Here is a 12,112-nt window from a genome sequence, read left to right as displayed (position 1 = left end):
GCAGAGGCAGCACAGTAGCAAGGAGAGCTAACGCAGAAAAGTAGTCATGCAGAATCCAAAACTGCCAAGAACAGCCGAAACAATCGGGAACTTCCGAACAGCCAAGAGAGCTGACGCAGAGGGCAGAGAAGGTGATGTAAGGCTGACACAAAGCCAACGCAGAAATAGTTGGGGTTAGCCAGTCTTGTGCCGAATCAACCAGAATTTTGCCAGGTGAAGTGAGGTAAAACTCACTCAGATTTTCCGCCAGTATTTTCTCTGTAAAGGATTATTAAATGAGCATCCTAAATTTGTATTCAGATATTTTTCTTGCATAATAATAAACCCTCAAAGTTGTCGCACCGGTTTTCCCACATTGGGTTTTTTCGGGGACTATTGTGTCCAAAAATAAGTGTCCCATGTATCTTGTTCTTTGCTCTGTTTTCTGTTTCACGAGATCAAATATTTAATTAGTGTAGGCTGTAGAAGTAATTTTCTTCAGTTTTCAGAAGAATAACTTGAAGAATGTAATTTAAAAATCAAGTAGGTGAAGTAGATTCAGATTTGTTGCAGTAGGGGTTCGTGCTGAGAATTTCGAAGTGCGCTTCTAGTACAGAGAGGGGCAGTTCGACAGAGGGACTTTCGTCTAAGGCCGAGAATACATAGCAGAGAGGCAGCGCAGCACCAAGAAGAGACAACGCAGCTCCAGAAAGGGTGACGCAGAGGCTAGAGGGCTGACGCAATCACTTAGAGACAGCGCTGGGGTTTCTGTGAGGCAAATTGGGTATCAGTTCAGCAGATCAATTTCTGAGCCAGGAAGGCTCACTGGGAGGGTGACGCAGTTCCAGCGCAGAGTTGGGAGCAGCGATCGCTGCATAGCACTGGGGACAGCATAGTCACCTGTGGGGTTTGTTCATCCAGTTGCTGGATTCGCCAAAATATCTGTCTCCGAATAGAGGTACTTCTGTTGGGTGAGTCGGATTTGACACCCTAGTTGTATTCAAAAATTTGCTTAATAATAAAACCCTCATATTTGTTGCACCGTTTTGCCCACACTGGGTTTTTCCGAGGACGTTTAGTCCAAAAATAAGTGTGTCCTTTGTGTGGTTGTCTCATTTATTAATCAATACTTCATCTGTATATTGGTGTAGGTTGCAGTGTATTTGCATTAATATTTTCTGAATTTTCTAAAAATAACTTGTTAAAATGAAGAACACAAGTACGTAATGCAAATCAGTTTACTGCAGTAGAATTTCTAATTTGTTAGATTCAGAAATTTTCACATGGTATCAGAGGATTGATTTTGAAACAAGAAGAGTAGATCCAGTACTGAGCAGTGAGGCCGAAAGTTGCACTTGGCAGCAATTCGAATTCCCTTGAAGGGATTGCGCAGCCCTTGCTGGGAAGCAAATCTGAGGAAATCTCTCTCTGAGTGAGATGACAGAGAGGTACAATTTCTATTTCGTGAGTTTGCAAAGGCAGAGGAGTGGCGCAAAGCCTCAACGCAGTGCTTGAAGGGCACAGTTTCTGCCAGGGCAGAAATCCGCTTGAAAAGAACGAAGACACGTAGAAGGGGAATTTTCTCCTCAAAGAACTTTTCGCCAGAAAGTTTGAATTTCTCACTTGCTGAGCAGCGGAGCAGTGCTAAGTAGTGACTAGAGGAGTCAATCTGACAATTGGGTGAAATGGCATGGCATGGGCTCAGAGACCAAGACAGGTTGGAAGGTGCTTCCAACTATGTCATATGGAAGACCAAAATCCTAGTTGTTCTACAAGAATACGATCTCGAGGCCTACGTCAAGAGTATTGTGGTTGTTCCTGCTGACAACGATCAAAGGAAGAAGTACAAGGCCGAGCAGGGGAAGGTGAAGAGGATCATTCTCGATGGAGTTCGAGATCATGTGGTCTCACACTTGCAGGGCAAGGATATAGCCCAGGAGATGTCAGAAGCCTTATCATCTCAATATGAAGGCTCTTCCGAACAGCGGAAGATGTATTTAGCACAGAATTTGCAGCGAACTTTGATGCAGAAAGGAGAAGGGGTGAACCTCTATCTTCAGTGTCTTCAGGACACTAGAGACCAGCTTGCTGTAGTGGGGTCCACTCCTCAGCCAACCGTGATGGTGAGGATAGCCCTGAATGGAGTCTCAGATGAATGGCACGTTTTTGTCCAAAGCATATTGGGCAGAGAAAAACTACCTTCGTGGGAGGAGATGTGGGCGGATCTTCAACAGGAGGAGTTAAGGAGGGACCTAGTGAAGGTCAACCTCAGTGGCAGTAGTGGGAGTGGCACAAAGACGAAGGAGGAGGAGAACACAGCTCTGGCATCGAAGGGACAACAAAAGCCGAAGCGAAAGAAGGACATTTCGAAGGTGAAATGTTTCAGTTGTGGCGAGATGGGCCACTATGCATCCCAATGTCCTTTGAAGAAAAAGGACAAGGTTGAGAAACATGATCCTAAGGCTGCTTCAGCAAAGATTGACAAGGATGAGTTTGCCAGGAGTGCCCACGCATCTTCAGGCGAGAGATTGGGCGATACTAAGTTGTAGTCGGGAGGACTACATGTGGGCAGGATCCTTGAGGAGTCCACCTCTTGGATCAATTCCTTGCCACAGGAGCCCAAGATTCAGCAGTAGCAGGATGGACTTAGTGTCAGATGATACAGTGGAGTGTTTGGAGGACAGATACAGTAGCTGGGAACTAAAGACTGATCAGCGCAGAGCAAGGTTGGCAACAATGCAGTTGGCATAGTGCAAAAGTCAACAGCAACGCAGAAGATTCAAAGGATCAGCAACAATTAGATTCCAACATTCATTATATTATGTTGAACACAGTTAGGATCAGTGAATTTTATATGTTTTTCAGTTGCTTCTCTCAGCAACTAAGTTGCAATACGGATGCAGTGTTAGCAATGGTAGTGCTAGCAGCATAGCAGATGCAGCATTTGAGAGGGAGTTGTAGTACAAATGCAGCAGTGGCGGTGGCAGTGTCATAGATAGCTTTACAGTAACTGCAGTAGCACAGTGTTGGTGGCAGGCTGGCAGCAGCAAGCAGAAAGGAGGTGCTTCAGAAACAAAGCAACATGCAGGTGGACATTGTTGCTATAGCACTTTCCTCGCTAAGAGGGAGTGTTAGTTTTTGGTAGCGTGCTCTAGCCTTGAAAAATGGTGGAGAGGCTAAGGCACATGAATTCTAAAGAACTCAAAAACCATTTGGTGAAATTCCACCCGCATTGTATTTTATTAAAATAATTAATATTTTTAACGCGGTTCCTAAGTCTAAACGAAGGGAAATTAAAATATTAATGGGTATTAATCAAAATATGGGTGAGAATGATCTAAACGGCGGATCAAGTCATGTTTTAATCTTAGCCACATTGCAGATATGATGCGGATGTGGCACATTGAGAGTCGGTTCGATGAGATGGTCTTTTCATATTGAGGAGATACACATATGGATGATGATGTTGGAATAGATGTGGCTGATTTCATACAGCACATTGGTACCTGACATCATGGACAGCATGTTGCAGATGAGATGAGAGCTACTTCATGGACCTAAGCATGGCTTACACTTATATGGAGATGGATTCTTGATCGGGTTGAGAATGTGACGAGATGTTCTGAGAAACAACTAATGGCGGCATGAGGATGTGCATTCTCATGGTTTGAGCGTGACAGTTGGACTGATCACCCGACTAGTTCAGACATGGGGGTCGACAGTGTGCAGAGATGTGTTAACATTTGTTGGAATATCATAGTAGCAGTTCACATGAGGACAACACATGATGAGGTGTTGTAGAAAGCATGTAGCTTGAGATGGAGGGACCAGCCTTCCACGATGGGGAGCAGCATGTGGAGATTGTGACAGGGTGATCGATGGTCATGGATTGAGATGATTTCCGATGTAGGACATACCGATGAGGTGTATACCTTGGTATGGTGACCTTGGTGACAGATGGTTGCCGAGACGAGACATGATGAAGACAGTGGTTCTACATATGTTGCAGGGATGTTTGTAGTATGTGGAGGAGTTGACATCATGGATGAGACAGATATTGATGTTGATCCTGGTGGATGGTTACCAGAATGGTATGTTGTCGAGGACGACAACGATTTCAGGTGGAGGAGGATGTAAGGACCTGCGGTCCTTGACTCGCCCACCGGGTGAAGTGCGACCGCGGATGAGGCTTGAACGAGCGTTCGGTTGAAGTGCAACTGCGGTTCGGTTGAAGTGCGAGCTCCCCTGGATATGCGACGATGTGTTATGCGCATAATAGAAGGAGGGCGAGCATGTATATATATGCATGGTAGCATGGTGTTAAACGTTAAGGAGGCCGACCCATACTTGAAGGCAAGCCGACGGTGTGTTTGTGGAGAAGTAGGGGTGTGTGAAGCATGGAGGACGAGTCGGTCGGGCGAGTCGTGCGTTTATATTGGGAAAGCGTTGGAGCTCATTCCAACAATCGCTCAGCGATCCAACGCATAGTATCTTCGCTCAAAGGAGTAAGGCACAAGTCTAGTGTGCAAAACTAAGGAAAAGAGGTGCAGATTGAGATGCGCCCATTCTTGGGCAGGGCTGCACGAAGAAGACTCATTTGACTCGATTGTGGGTGAAGGGCGCAGGTAGGAGCGCCCGGCGGTTGGGTGAGGGCGTGCACGGGTGTGTGGCGCCCGGGTGATGCGTAGGAGCGCCCAACGATGAAACGGAGGAGCGCCCGGTTTGTGCATCGACTTGGCACGGGTTCTTGGGTGACTCGGGTGAGCGCCCGCCCGTCGTGCAAGTGTGCACGGTGACTTGGTGAAGTGTTGAGATTGTGGACAAAGGTGCGTCATGGGTGGAGGCGCCCGTGTGTGGCGACTTGGAGGCGCACACAAGTTGGGCAAACAACACGATTGTGCGACGAGGTGAACGAAGGGTTGGTGAGTCGTGCGGCGACCGTGCGGAGGTGCCGACGAGCTAGGCAACCGAGTTTGCCGAAGTTGTGAAAATTGGCTAAGTGTAAATTTGGGGTTTCCCAAGATTTAACTTGTACCTTGTAAAAGTGAAGATTGTATAATATATTGATTCGGGTAGACTCATATTGCAGGGATTTGCCCCTCCCTTTATATTGTTGTGCATTTCTCTTGTATAATGTTGTTTATGTGAATGTTATGGGCTTTCACTTGTATAAAGGAACACATTAATAATACTTGGTAACGAAAATAAGACTAAGTATGGAATGTTAGGCGTAGTCTACAATCGTAAGTATTGGTGAAAAGAAAACGATTGGTAGTGCCGCACCTCGCTATAAGCGGTTGAAAGACTACTGCAGGTGTAGGGGCGTGACATCATCGAACCAACTCATCCATGATGTCAACTCCTCCACATACTACAAACATCCCTGCAACATATGTAGAACCACTGTCTTCATCATGTCTCGTCCCGACAACCATCTGTCACCAAGGTCACCATACCAAGGTATACACCTCATCAGTATGTCCTACATCGGAAATCATCTCAATCCATGACCATCGATCACCCTGTCACAATCTCCACATGCTGCTCCCCATCGTGGAAGGTTGGTCCCTCCATCTCAAGCTACATGCTTCCTGCAACACCTCATCATGTGTTGTCCTCATGTGAACTGCTACTATGATACTCCAACAAATGTTAACACATCTCTGCACACTATTGCCCCCATGTATGAACTAGTCGGGTGATCAGTCCAACTGTCACGCTCAAACCATGAGAATGCACATCCTCATGCCGCCATTAGTTGTTTCTCAGAACATCTCGTCACATCCTCAACCCGATCAAGAATCCATCTCCATATAAGTGTAAGCCATGCTCAGGTCCATGAAGTAGCCCTCATCTCATCTGCAACATGTTGTCCATGATGTCAAGTACCAATGTGCTGCATGAAATCAACCACATCTATTCCAACATCATCATCCATATGTGTATCTCCTCAATATGAAGAGACCATCTCATCGAACCGACTCTCGATGTGCCACATCCACATCATATCTGCAATGTGGAATCCAGAACTGCCGGAACTGCCGGGAGAGCTAACACAGAGGCAGCACGGTAGCCGGGAGAGCTGACGCAGAAAAGTTGTCAATCACACATAATCCAAAACTCTCAAAACTGTCGGGAACAACCAGAACTATAGGGAACTGCCAGAACAGCTGGGAGAGCTGATGCAAAGCTAGCGCAAAAATAGTCGAGGTTAGCTAGTCGTGTGCTGGATCAGCGGAATTCTGCCGGGTGAAGTGAGGTAAAACTCACTCAAATTTACCGCCAGTATTTTCTCTGTAAAGGATTGCTAGATGAGCATCCTAGATTTGTATTCAGATATTTCTCTTGCATAATAATATAACCCTCATATATGTTGCACCGGTTTTCCCACACTGGGTTTTTCCGGGGAAGTTTAGTCCAAAAATAAGTGTGTCCTTTGTGCGGTTGTCTCATTTATTTTTCAGTACTTGATCTATATATTGGTGTAGGCTGCAGTGTATTTGCATTAATATTTTCTGAATATTTCTGAAAATAACTTGTTAAAATGAATAACACAAGTACGTAATGCAAATCAGTTTACTGCAGTAGGATTTCTGATTTGTTAGATTCAGAAATTTTGACAGATTGCTGCCATTTGGAAGCAAAAAAATCACATATTGACTAGGTTGTTTTGGACAGTGGTTTTGAACATCCATTGCCAAGTCAATATTGACTTTATTGTACTCTCTCCGTTGAACATTTGATATAATAATAAGAAGAATTGATCAAAGGGTTTTTCCCTGGCATTCACCAAATTCTGGTGTTCTATTGTCTTCGCTTGTCTTCTGCATTTATTGTTTATGTTCTATTTACAGTTATTGTCAATGTGATCAATGGTCAATGTGATTGCTATTGGAAATTGTCATTGGGTTATCTTAAGGACATTGATATAATTGTTGCAAGCATAGAACATACCATTGTTAACTAAAATTAACACTCCCTTTAAATGCAATGTAGTGAATTTGATGGCCTCTGTCTCCAACATAGGGTTGGGTTGGAAATATGTGTGCAACTTTTGAACACACTCTAGTAGTGCATTTGGATAAACCATCAAAGGAAGGGATGGACAATTTCCCCAACTTCCATGGAAGATCATAACTTTGTGAGCACCTGTTGTACTCTCTCTCTTGGCCGGTTCCTATATTTAATGGTACAAAACCCTGGAAGGACATGGCTACATGAAATCCTTCAGCAAGAGCTTGATACTCCCTCAAATAATCAGAGAATCCTTCACCTTGTACTTGTTGTCCCTGATTTCCTGCCAATTGTTCTTCCAAGAACTAAAGAGAGGTCTGGGAGTCATTCTACTCACTGTCCAAGGATATTCTGAACTGGGATATGGATGTTGCTCCCTTCAGCACAGTTCCCATTGTTACCATTTGACCTTCTTGAACCACTGTTGCCAACATTGTTTTGGTTCCCTTCATTATTTACTATAAGTTGGGTGATAAGTTGAACCAATTGTTGAATGTGAGTGTCTAATAAGCACACAGTTACATTTGAGCACTGAGCTTCGCCAGCTTAATGTCAAAAAATTAGGTTGTGCCTGTTATCAACCAGGTTCTTTTTTAATACCACAACCATGTTTTTTAGGGATGGTTTTTCAAAAAGGATGCCCCAAGGTGCAGGGCTGCACCACGTTACACAGACTTCCTTTACCTCAGGTGCCTGGTTTAAATGGCATCTATGCTGTCAAAAGCACCCAGAACTTGCACCTCGATTCAGGCAGTGCGGGTGACAGGCGAAAAATGGCATCTATTCTGCCAAAATCACCCAAGAACTTGCACCTAGCTTCATCTCGTTTTGAGATACGATTCAGGCAGTGCAGGTGAGAGGCCACAATAGAATCCTGTTGGATGGATGAATACTACATCAACCTCGCCAATGAACCAAGACCCCGTTGGCTGATACTTTAAAGTTCGTGCACTAACAAACTCATGGTATGGGCACAAATCAATGAAGAAAAAGCGCACTGAACTGATGACGATTAATGCTGTTGGTCTATCAGACCCGTTACATGTCCGCGGAAAATTCAGACCTGTTGCATATTATTCACTTTGAATTAGAGAGGGTATTTTGTCCGTGTGTTCAATAATTTATTTATCGAGATTTACGGAGGACACATTGCATCTTTAATAATAGTAATTTCCTTCGTAGAATGTACATTTGAGGAAAACCATAACCAAACCCAGTGGAAAAGAACAGAGGAGATGCCATCCACCGCGCCCCCATAATATCCTCCCTAAGCGAAACAAATGGAATAGAGCAATAGGGTTTACAAGTTTTTCCATTCCATGACCACATTTCAAGCATTCATGTTAGCAATGCCCCGATCCTGTGGTAATATGATTTACATAATTACAGCAATTGGGAAAGATTAAATGAAGCCCACAACTTAAAAAATCTTAAAAGCCATATAAATCAGGTTCGAGGACCAAATACACAAGATCAGATTTGATATTGTCCTTACCATGTAAACATAGCATTCATTTGTCTGAAATAACACCAGCTCTGCTGTTCCAAACTCCTCTCCTTCTTCTCTCGGTTCAGGCTCTGGGTCCATCTGATTATCGTTTGCCATCGTCCAATTTTGATAACGGAAAAGTATGGGACCCAAATCAATTCTTAGTCTTCTTTTCTTGTCAATGATCCACAAAGCATGAAACAATCTGCGATTCGTTTTCCAAGAAAAATGATTCACAAAATATGAAACAATCTGCAATTCCCTAACCAAAATGCGTTTGCAGGGTTGTTGCGAATTGCAAAGTGAACAGAAATCTCAAGAAGTCGAAAAACCCAACCTGTCAATTCAATTTGGATTAATCAGGACACTACGCTTACATAATTCAATAGCACTGCCATCAAATATGCAGGACATACACTTCGTCCAAGGTTTTTAAACTTCTCGATTATTCTTTCATCATGAGATCACACTGGCTCGCGTGTAAAATCGAAAGTTCCGAGTTGTTTGAAAGTTCCGAGTTGTTTGAGGAGATGACCAATTGGATGTGTAATTATTTAATTACAGGGAGCAAAAGGAGCTAGCGGTTGGTCAAAGATAGCGGCATTGACGATGTCGAAATTGTTATCTTGTTCGAAAGAAATATAAAATTTAATAAGCCGACAAATTTATTTATAGTTTTGTTTGATGGATGATAATTTTAATTATATTTTTCAAGTTTCCAATTAATCTTAAGATAATTTATACTCTAAAATTTACAATTGTATATTTTTTAATTTAGAATCTAATTGGTTGATTATAAAAGTTATATATATATGAGACATTTTTGTGCTCAGATGAAGAGACGACAAAAGGAAGCAAGTGGTTTGTCTAAAGAGTTTACGTGTGTGGAGTGCATGATCATAATGAATACTCTTGCGTTATAACATTTTTGGGCATATACAGAGGTTATTGTAGTGAACAAAGAGAACCAATGTTCAACATGGAAGATAGATGTAGTGGTTGAACTTGGAACTGAGTGGCTATAGGTTGTAAGAAGCCATGAGAGAATGCATCGTGCAATGGAGCAACAAGCCTAGTTGAGTCTATATCAAGGAATGGTTGTTGTCGGCCTCCAAGCTTTGCAGGTTCATTTGGCAATAGGTAAAATCGTGTGGTGCTTCAATATTGGTTTTCTATAGTTAATTTGGTTAGCTTATAGAGCAGTCGGCGAGGAATTTGGACAAAGAAGGAATTCATAGTTGTTTCTCTCATATCCTTGGTAGTCATTGGTTATCTCTTTTCCTTGGTGATCAAGACAAAGTTTGGTCCGTATCTTGTTCGCTAACCTTTAGTATTAGTCATGGGTTCTTTTTTCTAGTAGTGGTTATGATCTTCCTTCTTAGCTAGTGGCTTTCAGCTTGTTTATTTTGCATGGTTGTGTTATGGTGAATTAATCGAGTTATCGATGGTTTGTTTATCAACCTGTGACTTGTTGTTGGGCAGGATTTTGATGACTGAGGTATTTTAGTTATAGAAATGGAGGTGTCTTTCCTTTTCAATTAATGGTCCATGTTTAATTCATTCTCCTTGTCAGAGTTTTAATGCCTGTGTGGTTTTCTTGGTGGTCCATCGGTCAATCTGTGATTGGGTCATGGACAGTTCTCTGGTGGTTGGGGGATTTTAGTTATGTTTATGTTGGTGACTTACTTGTCTAGTCGGTGGCTCGAACTCCTTATATTCCTCTTGGCCTTGTTTCCTTGTCAACTCGACGTGATTGGTGGTACCCCTATAAGTTTATGGTTTGGAGTTGGGAGGGTTTTCACTGGTGGTGCACAACTATTATTATCGTGTTCCCGCATTTGGTTGCATTGGAGTTCATCTTGGTTAGTTCCCATGCCAACCAACTCTCGACCCTTAGCCCCTGCAGTTTATTGTGATCTCTTACCTTCAGTGGTCTAGTTGGACAGTCTGAGATATGGTTTGAATCGGGGTATGCAGTTTCCTGGTCATCCATGCCATGGCAGAGGGTTCGTGTTAAAAGGGGAGTCACTTACTATCGGGAGCGGTCCCACCAAGGTCATACACACATGCACCACCGTATAAAGGATTTTGCCTCTCATTATTGGGAGATCACACTAGCCCATACATAGGAAGAACTCTTTTGGGCATAGGGGGGAGCCTCTTCTCATAGGACCTCCCTCTCTAATGTAGAAGTTCTGACTAACTAGATTGATTAGACCTTAGACACATGTCATACGAGGGGCCAATTCAACCAGTATATGTAGATACAAGATCTTTAATAGAAAATGAAATCTCTATTAGGGTGGACTCTCTTGGACCATCATGAAACTCGCATGGACATTCTCCACTCTCTAGAACACTTGCATAGGCACTTGACGGATCTAGATTGGAGGATGGAGAATATTGAGTAACATCTCAGCATTCCTCTAGCAACAGGAAGAACATCATAGGATCCAAAAGATCCCATCCAGGTTGAAGGCTTAGTTTTAGATCCCTCAGCATGATTGTGTTATGGTTATGGTTTTTGATTTCTTGCATTTTGTTACTCTTGTACGAGGCCAATTAGGCTAATGTCTCAATTTTAGTCGGGATATTTTTGTCTCTTTTAGCTCTCAGTTATCTCTCTCCTCCTTAAGGAGAGTCTATTTCTGGCTATGGTCCGATCTCATTTGTGAGAGACTGACTTAACTTTTGTAATCCTCCATGTAATTACAATTTTTAAGCTTAATATAGTTTACCCCACCAATAATAATAATAGTAATAAATATAGTATAAATTTTAAATTTTTAAAAATCAATATTAAAATTTAAGAATGTCGTTTTTATATATTGTTATAACACAAAATGTTATAAAATAATAAAATAATAATAACCAACCTAGGCATTGTAACACCCTCCTCCCACATCCACCTAAGTAACCATGCCAACCGGGGTAAACATGAGACGAGAGGCTACTATGATCAAATTCGACCTCCTATGTGACCTTAAGGAAGTGGAATCGACAAAACATCACAAACAGTCATCCAACATCATCAACAGAACCCTCAAGAGACAAGTCATCCACTCAAACATCAAGTCCCTAGGTCCCATTGTTGTTCTGGACTTCTGAGGCCATAGTCGCTATCATGTTATGGGCAAGGCAATGACCAAATACCTAAAGTCGCTCTCATAGGCCTGCATGCCAACGACTGTGGACCAAACTTGCCAATTTTGTGCCAAGAACCCAGGGATTTAAGCCACTTTTTCAGGTCCAGAGTCCAGGCCACTGCCCAGAATGGAATGAAAGCTTGAAACTAATAAAAGTATAGGGAAACAATGATGAAAAAGCAATAAGCTCAGTAAGACCTTCAGCAGACCCCTACTAGCCATTATAGGCATTTCGTCAAACATATCATCGACATGTAACTTACAGGTGTAAACAACAGAATCAAATGTAGGGATCTCATACTTATCTAAGAATCGTTATAAACCATTGTTCCCTCATGTCATTTGCTGCATATGTATGTATTAGGTCATAGATACATTATCCATTCATATACAAGTAAAAACATGCTGAGAGCCATACATAGTTGTCGTCATAAAATGTGCATATAACTAGCATAATAGGAAGATAAATACAATAAAAATATCA

The 12,112-nt window shown here is 42.5% G+C and overlaps 1 protein-coding gene across 4 annotated transcripts in view; it reads right to left on the bottom strand.

Moving 5' to 3' along the window:
• Positions 1-9,044, bottom strand: part of LOC149161115 (Adaptin ear-binding coat-associated protein 1 NECAP-1) — a 154,327-nt gene extending 145,283 nt beyond the window's left edge. Inside the window, exons 1-2 of one of the 4 annotated variants that reach the window (XM_089436885.1) lie at positions 8,860-9,044; positions 8,489-8,581 (exon numbers count right to left, since the gene is read on the bottom strand). In XM_089436885.1, the coding sequence (XP_089293011.1) occupies positions 8,489-8,581; positions 8,860-8,880 (114 nt within the window). In that variant the 5' untranslated portion in view covers positions 8,881-9,044. Of the gene's footprint in view, positions 1-8,488; positions 8,688-8,819 lie in introns of all 4 variants that reach the window. The other 3 variants (XM_089436888.1, XM_089436887.1, XM_089436886.1) reach the window with 3 other exon arrangements.
• Between the last annotated feature and the right edge of the window lie 3,068 nt (positions 9,045-12,112).

Source organism: Pinus tabuliformis, chromosome 5_2 (genome assembly GCF_031772625.1).
Source record: "Pinus tabuliformis cultivar Carrire ecotype Pingquan chromosome 5_2, CPIR1, whole genome shotgun sequence".
NCBI lineage: Eukaryota > Viridiplantae > Streptophyta > Pinopsida > Pinales > Pinaceae > Pinus > Pinus tabuliformis.
Note: the sequence above shows the minus strand (reverse complement) of the source record. Positions and strands in the feature narration are given on the sequence as shown.